This window comes from Pezoporus wallicus, unplaced genomic scaffold (assembly GCF_028554395.1).
Source record: "Pezoporus wallicus isolate ANWC-B61680 ecotype Strahan unplaced genomic scaffold, APGP_CSIRO_Pwel_v1 contig_7260, whole genome shotgun sequence".
NCBI classification, from domain to species: domain Eukaryota; kingdom Metazoa; phylum Chordata; class Aves; order Psittaciformes; family Psittacidae; genus Pezoporus; species Pezoporus wallicus.
The window spans coordinates 9,829-24,863 of record NW_026640483.1 but is presented as its reverse complement, the minus strand read 5'-3'; the positions used below and the strand labels follow the sequence as shown (position 1 = coordinate 24,863).

Sequence of the window (15,035 nt, the reverse complement as noted above, 5' to 3'; positions counted from 1 at the left end):
CATTTTTCTTCACTTTCTTCTGTCTCACTTTTAGATATATTTTCGGTTGGTTACAAAATCTCAATCCTTAATCATTGCCAACCATGTGACTAATCTTGTCCTATCAGGTTTGTGAGTTTTTAGTAGCAATGTCATATATTCTTTATGTTGTGGCTAACAACTAATTTATGCATGGGATAAGATTGTCACATGCTTGCGTGTTAAAGCTTGACTACAAAAGAGCATTTTAAAATCCACCAGAATGATAATACAATGCATGCAAATACTGTAAAATTTAAACTGTGTATTACTTCAGTCTGAGGCTTGAATTGCTGTAAGGAATATGTTTCTAGACTTGCTATGTATAAAGTAGCTTGCTTGCTGCTGTAAAAGTTAAATAACTGTTCCATAAGTGATATCTGACATAATTCACACTGCGATAGCATTATATGTTCTGCTTTTAATAATGGTAGTTTCTATAAATATTTCATATACATGTTTCTTTTGTGTTTAATGGAATACAGGTCACACTTTCTAACTGTATATAGCGCAACAGGAAAGCAAGATTCTAGAGATGATACCTAATGGGAATATACTAGTAAAGACTGTGCATCGAGTATCTTTCTGAGTGTTCAAAATAGTATTTCAGATAACCTTATCAGTGTGACTTATTCCATCAAATACTGTCATCTAGTTCTGACTTGATAGAATGAAAAAGTAATAGAATTAGCTAAGTTTTGCTCTCCAATGTACTAGGTGCACCTCTCTGCGAAACATAAGAGACAATGAGGAAAAGGATTCAGCATTCCGTGGGATATGTACCATGATCTCGGTCAACCCCAGTGGAGTAGTCCAAGTAAGATAAATAAATATATCTTAACTTTTTTTCTTTCTTCATGTAAAATTTAGTGAAAGCTGTATATGGAGTACAAAAAAGTTTAACTTGATGTTGTTTCCTTGTAGTACATGCTGTAGCTGCTTTTTTGATGTCAAGGATGCCAATGTGTTTATATTTTATATTATACATATCATGATACTTCAGGATTTCTGCTTCAGTGATTATCACTTATGGAAAGGACAGTATTGTTAAATTCATTTTTTGTCTTTTACTTACAAAGAATATATAAACAATGGACTTTGACTGTATTTTGATACTTCTGTCAGTCTTTTCTATGTTGAGGATATGTATGAAAATACAAGGCAAAAGTTGACATACTAAAACCTACTTTTCAGGTGCAATCTAGGCTTTTAAAAAAAGAAACAGAACACAAGCAATAACCACCCCTTCATTCTTAAAACTTAGGTAGGGAAGATTTTGTTTCAACTTTGGATGTATTGCCTAGTCAATACAACAAGGAAGCCGCATCTCTTTAAAAGAAATGGTACATCTCAGGAACAGCGTATGAGTCTCTGCAGCTCCAAAATAACGCTATGCCAATGTAATATTTTCTAAGAGGGAAATGAAGGTGTATTTCCCTCTCCTCTGCCTGGGATCCTTCTTCCCGAAACACAAGAATTGATCCTCTATCATCTTTTGAATTTTTCAGTTCATTTCACTTATCCCTTATTTTGTACTTAGCATTTCCCTCTTTTGCTGTCCATTTGTTCTTTCACACAGCTTAAAGGGAGAGAGTAATTAAGGATTGTCATCATAATCCCAGCTCCTATGGTAGTTGTCCTCTTCACTTCCTATCCAAAAACATGTGCATTATCAACTTAATCATTAAGACTGATGTTTTAATGGTATAGTAGGAGGTAATGCATGATGACAGATGAAATAAACATAGGGATTTTGGGGTGGCTTTAGTTTTGAACCTGTATGGTAAACACTATGTGTATCCCAGAAACAACTTCTGGCTCTGCAGAAAGAAATACAACACTGGAAATGCATGAGAGTGAGTTGCGAGTGTGGTCTTGCACTTGTCAATTGTTATTAAGATGATTCTCAAACTCAGTATGTGTACCGAAAGAATTAAGGCAAGTGTGGTGTGGGAGGGGAGGAGGTGTTTGTTCGATATGGGGTTTTTCTGAACTGTGTTTTTATTTAATCAAAAACCTGATTAAACAAAGCTAATCCTACACTCAGCTATTTCTATTTCCATACACTTAAGTGTACAATAAATCACCATTATTGTCTGAATTAATTGCAAAATAAAGGCATAAAACCAAAAGCAGTTTTGAATTAGGATCAAATACCCTGCATAGTTCATAGAACAAACATCAAGCAATGTTTTCAGACCTATAAATTGAGGTTTCTAACCTATATGATTGTTTAATCTTTTAGGACTTTATTTTTTTTTTGTGATGCTGTTGCATCATGGATTAGCCCAAAAGATGATCTCCGAGACATGTTCTGTAAGGTAATGTTTCTAGTATGACAGTATATCTGAACTACAATTGTTTTGGATCCTGTTTCTTTGTCACTTTCTATTTCCACTATTAGCACTTACTGTAATTGTGGTCATGAAGGCTTTCTTGCAAAGTCATAAATTTTCAGACAAAGCTTCATAAAAAATCTGAATTTTTACCTATATTTTTTTACGTGCTTTCAGGTTATTCCAAAATTGTTTTCAACAGTGTTGAAAAGCTTGCTTGAGATCTTATTTGAAAGGATAATCATCCTCAAAGATCTTTTCATGTCTTGCTTACTGTGTTTTGACTGCATTTGGAAGAACAGGGGGGGGTTTATGCTTCCTTTTTTTTTTTTTTGAGAAACATCTAGAAAATTGCAAATCATAGAATCATAGAATAGTTAGGGTTGGAAAGGACCTTAGGATCATCTAGTTCTAACCCCCCTGCCATGGGCAGGGATGCCTCACACTAGACCATGTTGCCCAAGGCCCTGTCCAGCCTGGCCTTGAACACTGCCAGGGATGGAGCATTCACAACTTCTTCCAGTGCTATCCTGATCTGTTTATCTTGCTTCAGCTGAAAATAAGATTTTTGGGGATTGCTTAACCCTCCTCAGAATCCCTCTTGGAGAAGCAAGTCTTCAAGAAACTAACGTACAGTGATAGCAAAGAATACATACCTAGACAAACTCAATAGAATTTAAGCAAAAAGACTGTTTCCCTTGCATAAAATAAACAAAAAAAAAACCCTAAACACTCAAAATAATATGTTGTTTTCACACTACTGTCTTAGGTTAAAAAAGAGAAAAAATTAAATTTATTTCAGTTTCATGAGCAAATGCTGTTACTGTTCAGTAGCGTGGCTCCCATGATATGTCATAAAATGAAATATCTGTTTAGGAAGGATGCATGTCAAAAGTTAATAAATCATAGAATACCAGGATTGATGGGACCTCAAGAATCATCTGGTCCATCCTTTAACCCTAAACACCCTCTTAAAGCTAAAACAGAGCCTATTTCTAAGTACGACTCATGGGTCAGTATTAGCACTTTCTCCTCATTTCCAAGTGTTCAGATCAGAAAAGAAGACAGAAATTTGAATCCCATCTTGAGTAGAAAACACAAAAATCTCACTATCCTAGTTAGGGGACTAGTTATCTGCAAAGCTTCAAAGGAACATCAGGAACAGGAAAGGCATAGCTGTGAGTATTCTCATACTCTGCATCAGCAGAAGGAAACAGGAAATAGGAGCTTAAAAGAAATTCCAGGGTACTGGCTGTGGTGATTATCCAAAGAAGTTTCAGTACATCAAAGAATCACGGAATCAGTAGTGTTGGAAGGGACCTCTGGAGATCATCTAGTCCAACCCCCCTGCCAAGGAAGGGACACATAGACCAGGTTACACAGGAACATGTGTGGATGGGTTTTGAATGTCTTCATAGAGGGAGACTCCAGAATCCCCTAGGCAGCCTGTTCCAGTGCTCTGCCACCCTCAACGTAAAGAAGTTCTTCCTCATGTTGAGGTGAAACTTCTTGTGTTTTACTTTATGGCCATTGCTCCTTGTCCTGTCACTGGACACCACTGAAAAGAGTATGGCACCATCCTCCTGGCACCCACCTCTGAGATATTTATATGCATTAATGAGATCCCCTCTCTGTCTGCTCTTCACTAGACTAAGCAGGCCCAGATCCTGCACTTTCACACAGTATGCTAGAGATTGGAAGGGACCTCAAAAGATCATCTAGTTCAATCCCCCTGCCGGAGCAGGAACACCTAGATAATGTTACACAGGAATGTGTTCAGGCGAGTTTTGAATGTCTCCAGGGAAGGAGACTCCACAACCTCCCTGGGCAGCCTGTTCCAGTGTTCTGTCACCCTCACTGAGAAGAAGTTTCTTCTCAAGTTTAAGTGGAACCTCTTGTGTTCCAGTTTGTACCCATTACCCCTTGTCCTATCATTGTTTGCCACTGAGTAGAGTCTGGCTCCATCCTCGTGACACTCCCCCTTTATATATTTATAGACACTTATAAGGTCACCCCTCAGTCTCCTCTTCTCTAAACTAGAGACCCAGCTCCCTCAGTCTTTCCTCATAAGGGAGATGCTCCACTCCCTTAATCATCTTAGTTGCCCTGCACTGGACTCTCTCCAGCAGGTCCCTGCCCTTCTTGAACTGAGGGGCCCAGAACTGGACACAATATTCCAGATGCTGTCTCACCAAGGCGGAATAGAGGGGAAGGAGGACCTCTCTCGACCTACTAACCACCCCCCTTCTAATACACCCCAGGATGCCATTGGCCTTCTTGGCCACAAGGGCACAGTGTTGGCTCATGATCATCCGGTCATCCACTAGGACCCCCAGGTCCCTCTCCCCTACACTGCTCTCTAAAAGGTCGTTCCCCAACCTATACTGGAACCTGGGGTTGTTCCTGCCCAGATACAGGACTCTACACTTTCCCTTGTTATATTTCATCAAGTTATTCCCTGCCCAACTCTCCAGCCTGTCCAGGTCTCACTGGATGGCAGCACAGCCTTCCGGCGTGTCAGCCACTCCTCCCAGCTTAGTGTCATCAGCAAACTTGCTGATAGTATACCCAGTTCCCTCATCTAAATCGTTGATGAATATATTAAATAAAGCACTGACCCTTGAGGCACTCCACTAGTTACAGTCCTCCAACTAGACTCCGCCCCATAGACTACAACTCTCTGGCTTCTCTCCTTCAGCCAGTTCACAGTCCACCTCACTACCTGATCATCCAGACCACACTTCCTCAATTTAGCTGTGAGGATGCTGTGGGAGACTGTGTCAAATGCTTTGCTGAAGTCAAGGTAGACCACATCCACCGCTCTGCCATCATCCATCCACCGTGTTATTTCCTCATAAAAGGCTAAGAGATTGGTCAATCATGATTTCCCCCTGGTGAAGCCATGTTGACTGCCCCTCATAACCCTCTTATCCTTGATATGCCTTAAGATGGCACCAAGGATAAGGTGTTCCATCACTTTCCCAGGGATGGAGGTGAGGCTGACTGGTCTATAGTTACCCGGGTCCTCCTTCTTGCCCTTTTTAAAGACTGGAGTGACATTTGCTTTCCTCCAGTCCTCAGGCACCTCTCCCGTTTCCCAAGACTTGGTAAAGATGATGGAGAGTGGTCTAGCAATGACTTCCGCCAGTTCCCTCAGCACCCGCGGGTGCATCCCATCTGGACCCATGGATTTATGGATGTCCAGATTGCTCAACTGGTCTCTAAACCATTCCTCATCGACTAAGGCAAACCGCTCCGTTGACCTGACTACATCTAAGGTCTCAGGGGTGCAGGGCTCTTCAGGACTGCCTGCAGCAGAGTAGACAGGGACAAAGAAGGCATTCAATAACTCTGCCATCTCTGTATCTTCTGTCACCAGGGCACCCATCCCGTTCATCAGTGGGCCTACATTGCCTCTGGTGTTAGTTTTATCTGCCATGTATTTGAAAAAGCTCTTTTTGCTGTCCTTGACCCTTCTCGCCAGATTTAATTCTAAGGAGGCCTTAGTCATCCTAGCTGCCTTCCTACATCTTCTAGCAGCAGCCTTATATTCCTCCCAAGTGGCCAGCCCCTCCTTCCATGACCTGTAAACTCTCCTCTTCCACTTGAGCATACCCAGCAATTCCCTATTTAGCCACGCAGGTCTCCTGGCCCTCTTCCTTGACTTCCTACATGTCGGGATGCTCTGATCTTGTGCTCGGAAAAAGCAATCCTTGAATGCCAACCAACTATCTTGGGCCCCTTTACCTTCAAACAGCCTTGCCCATGGGATTTCCCCTAGCAATTGCTTGAAAAGGCCAAAGTTTGCCCTGCTAAAGTCCAGGGTTGCAATTCTACTTGCTATTCTACTGGTCCTACCACACAAGATCCTGAATTCCACCATCTCGTGGTCGCAGCAACCAAGGCAGCCCTCAACCCTTACTGCTTCGACCAGACCCTCCTTGTTAGCGAGGATGAGATCCAGCAGCGCTCCTCTCCTGGTCGGCTCATCCACCATTTGCAGGAGGAAGTTATCATCCATACACTGGAGGAACCTCCTGGACTGTGGCTGGGTTGCTGAGTGGTCCTTCCAGCAAACATCAGGGAAGTTAAAATCCCCCACGATGACCACGGCCTGTGACTGTGAGGCCGCTCTCAGCTGCCTGTAGAAGGCCTCGTCAACTTCCTCACCCTGATCTGGTGGCCTGTAACAGACACCCACAACAGTATCACCCCTGCCAGCCTGCCCCTTAATTCTCACCCACAGACTCAACTTGCTCGTCATCTGTCCCTGGACAGAACTCGGTGCATTGTAGCTGCTCTCGCACATAAAGAACAACCCCACCACCCTGCCTGGCTGGCCTGTCTTTCCTGAAAAGGACATAGCCCTCCATGACTATATTCCAGTCATATGAGCTGTCCCACCATGTCTCTGTAATTGCCACCAGATCATAATGTCTTTCTTGTACTGAGGAGCCCAGAACTGAACACAGTAATCCAGATGTGGCCTCACCAGGGTCAAGTAGAGGGGGGCAGATCACCTCCCTCGACCTGCTGGCAACACTCCTCCCAATGCACGCCAGGATACTCTTGGCCTTTCTGGACTGGAGCATCTCCCGTATGAGGATAGGCTGAGAAAGTTGGGGCTGTTGAGCCTGGAGAAGAGAAGGCTGCGTGGAGACCTCATAGCAGCCTTCCAGTATCTGAAGGGGTCCTACAAGGATGCTGGGGAGGGACTCTTCACTAGGAACTGTAGTGACAGGACAAGCGGTAACGGGTTCAAACTCAAACAGGGGAAGTTTAGATTGGATGTGAGGAAGAAATTCTTTACTGTTAGGGTGGTGAGGCACTGGAATGGATTGTCCAGGGAGGCTGTGAATGCTCCATCCCTGGCAGTGTTCAAGGCCAGGTTGGGCAAAGCCTTGGGTGGCATGGTTTAGTGTGAGGTGTCCCTGCCCATGGCAGGGGGGTTGGAACTAGATGATCTTAAGGTCCTTTCCAACCCTAACTGTTCTATGATTCTGTATTGTAACCAGAGTAGAGTAGATCTTTGCAATCTGGACACTACATCTTGCTTGTGTAGGATGTACTATGGAGCACTTCGGTACTAAGTGAAGTAATACAGCTTGCTCTTCTAAATGCTTCAGGTTTGCTTGCTTTTCATTTTATTAAAATCCTTTAAACACTTAAGTCATTTTCACAGAATCACAGAATACTTAGGGGTGGAAGGGAACTCTGGAGATCAACTATCCAATCCTTCTGCCAAGGCAGGGACACCTAGACCAGGTTACACAGGAACATGTCCAGGTGGTTTTGGAATGTCTCCAGAGAGGGGGACTCCACAACCTCCCTGGGCAGCCTGTTGCAGTGCTCTGCCACCCTCAACATAAAAATGTTCTTCCTCATGTTGAGGTGAAACTTCTATGTTTTATTTAATGGCCATTGCTCCTCATCCTGTCGCTGGGCACCACTGAAAAAGAGTATGGCACCAGCCTTCTGGCACCCACCTTTGAGATATTTTTATGCATTAATGAGATCCCCTCTCTTCTCTAGGCTAAACCAGGCCCAGCTCCTGCAGTCTCTCCTGCTGGCCACACTCCTCCTGATGCACCCCAGGATACTCTTGGCCCTCCTGGCCAAAAGGGCACACTGCCAGCTCATAGTCAACTTCTCTACCAACACTCCCAGGTTCTTCTCAGCTGAACTGCTCTCTGCTAGGTCAGCCCCCAACCTGTACTGGTACTTGGTGTCCTTCCTCCCCAGGTGTAGTACCCTACATTTGCCCTTCTTGAACCTCATGAGGTTTCTCTCCACCCAATTCTCCAGCCTATCAAGGTCCCACTGAATGGTAGCACAGCCTTCAGGTGTATCAGCCACTCCCCCCAGCTTTGTATCATCAGCCAACTTGCTGAGTATACGCTCTAGCCCTTCATCCAGGTCATTGATAAACAAGTTAAATAAGACTGGACCCAGTATTGATCCCTGGGGAACACCACTGACTAAAGGCCAATGACTGGATACTACTCCACTGATCACAACCCTCCGAAGTGTGCCATTCAGCCAGTTTTCAATCCACCCCACTGTCCATTCATCTAACCCACATTTACTAACTTTACCTACAAGAATGTTATGGGAGACAGTGTCAAAAGCCTTGATGAAGTCAAGGTAGATAACATCCACTGCTCTCCCCTTGTCAACCCATCCTGCCATGTCATCATAAAAGGCTATTAGATTGGTCAAGCAAGATTTACCCTTGGTGAATTCATTATGACTATGATGTCATGAAAGGCATATGCAGGGACTAGGAGAGTGAAGGCCTTAATCCCATTGTAGGAGAGGATCAGGTTCAAGGTCATCCAAGGAACCTGAATGTGCACAAGTCCATGGGACCAGATGAAATTCATCCGTGTGTCCTGAGGGAGCTGGCAGGTGAAGTTGCTAAGCACTGTTCATCATATTTGAAAAATCATGGTAGTGAGGGGAAGTTCCCAGCGACTGGGAAAAGGGAAAGTTGAAGCCCTGGGGAACTATACACCAGTCAGTCTCACCTCTGTGCCTGGCAAAATCTTGGAGTAGATTCTCCTGGAAACCATGCACACAAAAAACAACGAGGTGGTTGGTGGCAGCCAACATGTCTTCACTAAGGGCAAATCATGCCTGACCAATTTGGTGGCCTTCTATGATGGGGCTACAGGACAGACGGATAGGGGCAGAGCAACTGACGTCTACCTGGACTTGTGCAAACAGTTTGGCACTGTTCTGCATGACATCCTTGTCTCTAAACAAGGTGGGCCAATGCCAACATCATGAAGTTCAACAATGTGAAGTGCAAGTTCCTACACCTGGGTCGAGGCATTCCCAGGCACAGCTACAGGTTGGGTGGAGAAGGACTTGGGGGTGGTAGTTGATGAGAAACTGAACATGAGCTGGCTTCAGTGTGCACTCCCAGCCCAGAAACCAACCGTATACTGGGCTGCATCAAAAGAAGCATGACCAGCAGGTCAAAGGAAGTGATCCCGCCCCTCTACTCTGCTCTTGTGAGACCCCATGGAACAGTTGGAACAAGTCCAGAGGAGGCCCCGAGGATGATCAGGGGCCTTGAGCACCTCCTATACAAAGACAGGCTGAGAAAATTGGGACTGTGCAGCCTGGAGAAGGCTGCATGGTAACCTCATAGCAGCCTTCCAATATCTGTAGTGGGCCTACATGGGTGTTGGAGAGGGACTCTTCATTAGGAACTGCAGTGATAAGACTAGGGGCAGTGGGTTCAAAGTGAAACAGGGGGGATTTATGTTGGATATAAGGAAGAATTTCTTTACTGTCAGGGTGGTGAGACGCTGGCACAGGTTGCACAGAGAAGCTGTGGCTGCCCCATGCCTGGAAGTGTTCAAGGCCAGGTTGGACAGGGCCTTGAGCAACCTGGTCTAGTGGGAGGTGTCCCTGCCCATGGCAGGGGGGTTTGAACTAGATGATCTTAAGGTCCTTTCCAACTCAAACCATTCTGCAATTCTATGATTCTGTTTTTCTCTCCTGGTCCTTCAGCATTCAGTACATGCTTTAATAATCCATGCTCCTCGTTTTTAGATTCTTTCCAGGATATCCATGTGGGATCTACTACATTCAAACTAAACACAGTATTTCTTGGTCACATGGCATAAAGACAGACTTTCTTTTTATACTGTATTCTTCTGTACTTTTTGCCATGCAAGGAAGGAGACAAAGCTTTCTTCCAGCAATGGCATGGAAATTTTTTAGATTACTTCCTCGTTAGAGTGACTTTATATGCTAGCTGAATACATGATTACCTTAGTTAAGCTACATGTTTTTCCAACACTGGAGCTGAGAGTGAAAATGCCCCTTCCAAGAGCACAGGTAGATGACCTGCCAGTGTTGACAGCTGATACATATCCTATGAATTGCATCACATTTTATGAAAGCAAAACATCTGAAGACTCTAGCTGAAGCTCACTTGCTAAAGCTGCACTGGAAGATGATTTTTAAAAAGTGGCCCTTTTGTTGTACCTGAATATATCTGAAGAGGGCCTACAAGGATGCCAGAGAGGAACTCTTTGTCAGAGACTGTAGTGGTAGGACAAGGGATAATGGTTTTAAACTTAAACAGGGGAACTTCAGGTTAGATATAAGGAAGTTGTTCTTTACTGTGAGGGCAGTGAGGCACTGGAAAAGGTTGCCCAGAGAAGCTGTGAATGCTCCACCCCTGGCAGTGTTCAAGGCCAGGTTGGACAGGGCCTTGAGCAGCCTGGTCTAGTGTGAGGCATCCCTGTTCATGGCAGGAGGGATGGAACTAGATGATCTTAAGGTCCTTTCCACCCCTAACCATTTTGTGTTTCTATGATCCTTAGTTTTTTTTCAGTCATTTCTTTCTTCTCTTCCCCTTTTATGCTGGCTTTTGACTACTGTGTTTAAAAGAACAGATAAGTGTTCTTTTGAAGCATAAAAGATTTTAATAGTTTCCTTTTTACTAATAGGTGTCTACAGGTTCCATGGAAAAAACACAGCTCTCACAGTATGCTTTTGTATTTGCTAGAAATTGACAGACATTCGGTCTGTCAAATATTGGTGGTGGCATACATATGCACATATGTATATTTTTATATATGTATAATATATCTATTTATATATTTTATACTAATTTGAGTGTGTAGCTATATTCTGAATGTCACCCTTAACTGAAATGTTTGGGTTTGTTTTATTTTCCTTTAAGACAGACATTACTAGACTTCATTTGTTTCTTAGTAACTTTTAAAATATGAAGCTGGGGAATTCAAATGGACAGATGCACAATCCAGCAGTTTGTGGGTTACTGCATATGTTGCTTGAAATAATGATCGTGATTCTACTACTTAATTATTATTTTGACTTCTGCCCCCCTCCCCCCATTTGTAGATTCTTCATGGATTTAAAAACCAAGTTGGAGATGACAATTGGAGGCGTTTCTCTGACCAGTTTCCTCTTCCCTTAAAAGAGCGCCTTGCAGCTTACTATGGAGTTTAACCTTATGTGCTGTAGCTGCAGGCCCATAATTAGAGGTAACCACACAAATCTGCCTTGCTAAGGGGGGGTGAGAGATTCATAGTAGTATATCAAGGTAAGATTGGAAGTGTAGGTGTAACAAAGTGCCTGTTTATGTTTAATGAGCAAAATTATGATTATAATCCTCAAGCTATCATACTGAAGTCACAGGCTCCCCTATGTCTTATGAATTAGTAGATGATGGATATGGTCTAAGCAGGAATATTTCCCTAGAATAGGAAAGCAAATTTAAGACGCTAGCCATGAGGAGTCAGATACATTCCTAGCCACATACGAGATGATATTTGCATTGAATAAAGGATGTTATGCTAATCTGTAACTCTACTGACTGTAGAGCTTGATGTTTTGGGGAGGCTGATGTGTTTATTATTGCCACATTCCAATTTATTCACCAATTTAGTATTGTTACAGTTCTGTGTGGAGAATGATTCAACTTCAGCAAAGAATTGTGATTGTATATTCTAGAATACTTGTATTCTTATACCACCTTGCTTTGTGTGCTGTTTGTGCACACTGTATAAAAGCAAAGTTCCCTCTGGTAAAGTAGTGTGATACTGTGAAGAGATTATTATACTACTCCAAAAAGAGGGCAAATTAAGTTTATTCATTCAATCTTTATATAAATTTGATACTTCCTCTAGAATTTTTGTACTGAAATTATGAATGTGAATCATGCAGTTCTGTTTTATTGTTGAATGGACAAGAGTCAGCCAAAGTTTTGTCAGTCAGTGACATAAGAGAATTGCATTTTTGATCTGAATAATGGATTACAATTAAACCAATTTCAAACATTTACGTGCTGATAAATGAGGGCATTTTAATTCTGAAATAAGTGGTGTTTTTCATCCTAATGAAGAGGAATCTGAAGTGGTAAAACTGCCATTTATCCTCAGTTTGTACTGAGGAGATACTATGACTATCTTGTTTAATCCACCTGAAAGCGAAATTGTTTGGTCAGTAGAAGGTATGTTAATATTTTTTCTCAATGTCATAACTACCTTATAATCTTGTACTAAACCTGGAAAAGCTTGTTAGAATATATAGGACTGCTTTTACCTTAAATCTAAGTTTAGCCACATAGTGGAATTGTCAGTGTAGCCTTAAAGTATACAGTGCTGTCTCATGAATAATAATTTATCTGGTATAAATGGGGTCTTTTCTTAAACAGTCTAAAAAGGTAAAATCTAGTCATAGATTCATTTTTAAGTTAAAAGTTTTCACCTACTGCTTAAAAGAAGACAAAACAAGCTCTTTGTTTATGCACTGATCTGTCAGTTAAGGTTCATGGTTAGATTTAACTATACCTCTATCTTTTCTTTTATAGGTCCTTCAGTCTGGGAGACTATGAGGGAGTCTCTGCACCCAGGGAAAATGTTACCCTTTACTGGGGGGAAGGGTAAACCAGTAGGGAATAGAGTACAATCCCAACCCTACTGGGTGGGGTGGGAGGGAAGTGTTGCTGTCACTGTATTAAGTTGATGTTGGGAAATGTTTTAACATCTGGAGCCTTTGTGGGTGGATATCTGTTTCCTATTACAACTCTGCATTGGATGTGAGGAAGAAGGAAAAAAAAATAAATCTATTAACAAAACAGCACATTCTGGACTATTGTGGAGAATTGTACCAAAATAAGAACCATATAATTGAACCATAGGGATATATAAAGAGGAAAACTATTTTGCACACAATAAATGAAACCTAAGAATGGGGGTCACAAACAGTAAAAGGCTTTCTTTTTTCTTTTATGTTGTTTTTGTTTGTTTGCTTGTTTTAAGTAAGGGTTTTCTACATTATTTCATCTTGCTTGATGGGATTCCTAGGTGATTTGCATGTTTACGAATAAGTAAGCAAATTAAGTTAGTACAGTTAAAATGCAGATTGTGTCTGTATTAGGAGCAGACATTTGCAGTGTGCAGCTTAGAAACCCTGTTGTAAATTCATAATCATGGAGTCATAGAATGGTTAGGGTTGGAAGGGACCTTAAGATCATCTAGTTCCAACCCCCCTGCTGTGGACAAGGACACCTTCCACTAGACCATGTCACCCAAGGCCCTGTCCAACCTGGCCTTGAACACTTCCAGGGATTAATAAAAGTTAACTTGGACAAAATTAAGCAACCTGAAAGATGCCAAATGAGTTACTCCTTTCACTTTTGGGGTAAGGGGAGGGACACTTCAAAGGAAAGATTCACATATTAATTTTTACATAAAAAGAAAAAATATCAAGTACCAGATATTTGTTTATTGTACTTAATTAATTTAATTTCTAGTGTAAAGAATTTTTTCTTAACATGCAGTTTAGGGTTCATACATGCATTCTGACTCATAGTAATTTAAATTAGTGGTAAAGTAGAATGCTTGCATCACATATGAGTGAAATTGGTATACATTTACCTATGTTGTGCCAGTCTTGTGTTGCAGTTTACCAATTCAATATAGCCCTGCATTTAAAATTCCTTTTCTGAGATTCTGTGGATCTTATTTTTATTAAGAATATAAAGTACTGTAGCTAACAATTAGGTCTTGAAACACTTTTCTAGGATCTGTTAAGATTAAGACTGATATTGTATTGTGTGTAACCTGCACAATGTGGAAAACTGATATAACTGTGCAAGATATTTGCCTCTGTGCTGTCAGTGTGATGTGCTTTCTGCATGCTTATATGCTAGTGATTTTTAGCAGAATCTCTAAAAGAGTTACATGGTAAGACCTATTAAAGGCTACATAAATGTTAGTTGACACATAAAGACAATTGTAGAAGTCAGTGACATGGTTGCTATATTTGTGTGTATTCCCACTCAACATATTACCTTTTATGCTTTCTGTTCACAGCATGATCTTAGAGGTGTTTAACGGATGTAATGTAAGGTATCTACAATGTATTAGCGCATGTTGATAGCCCTTTGCAATGTAGGTAAATGCACAAGCGTAAAAGTTTAAAGCTACAGAGTAAAAGTTGGTTTGGATCCTCGTCATTTCATTTGTTTAGCTTTTCTGTTGATGTTCTGGGTTTTTTTTGGTTGTTTTGAGTTTGGTAATTTTTCCCTCTATACTTACATGTATTCCTGTGAATAAACCCTTGTTAACTCTTTACTTCTCTTTCCATGTGTATTTTCTTATGTACTGTGAATGTGTAACCCTAACTGGTACATTTTGATCTTGTGTTCCTCTGAAAGTGGCAAGTCTTTCATTTATATTGCCTAAAGAGTATCCCATGATGATAAAGGAAAATGGAGAGATTTTTAAATCTGCTGGTCAGAGGTGAAGCTGCACTTTTCCATTTTTTCAAGTGCTGCATAATGAGCCTGCAAAACAAAAGTAAGCCATAACAGCCTTTGTATAGATTTAGTTTCTCACCTTTGCATTACAAAATTGGATATTGGATAATAGTTTGGATGGGAGTTTTTTGGTGGTTTGTGCTTTGTTTGTGAGGTTTTGGGGTTTTGTTTGCTGGTGGGAGGGGTGGTTTTTGAAGAACTTGCTGCTCTTTGCATGGTTTTGTTCTTTCCGTGTTAAATGATTTAGCTATTGCACTGAAGCTTGAGCTGTACGAGTGTGAACTTATAAATGCTGTTTGGGGGCTTTTGTTTATGCATGATAGCATGCGTGCTTTAAATGTGTCGCATTGTCTCACCCTCCTTTTTGGGGG

At 41.7% G+C, this 15,035-nt stretch overlaps 1 protein-coding gene across 1 annotated transcript in view; it reads left to right on the top strand.

The window, feature by feature from the left end:
- Positions 1 to 14,479, top strand: part of LOC130604475 (transportin-1-like) — a 40,754-nt gene extending 26,275 nt beyond the window's left edge. The window contains 5 exon segments of the mRNA XM_057419003.1: positions 736 to 835; positions 2,264 to 2,272; positions 2,274 to 2,339; positions 11,241 to 11,383; positions 12,712 to 14,479. Of these exon segments, the coding sequence (XP_057274986.1) occupies positions 736 to 835; positions 2,264 to 2,272; positions 2,274 to 2,339; positions 11,241 to 11,348 (283 nt within the window). The 3' untranslated portion in view covers positions 11,349 to 11,383; positions 12,712 to 14,479.
- The last annotated feature ends 556 nt before the right edge of the window (positions 14,480 to 15,035 follow it).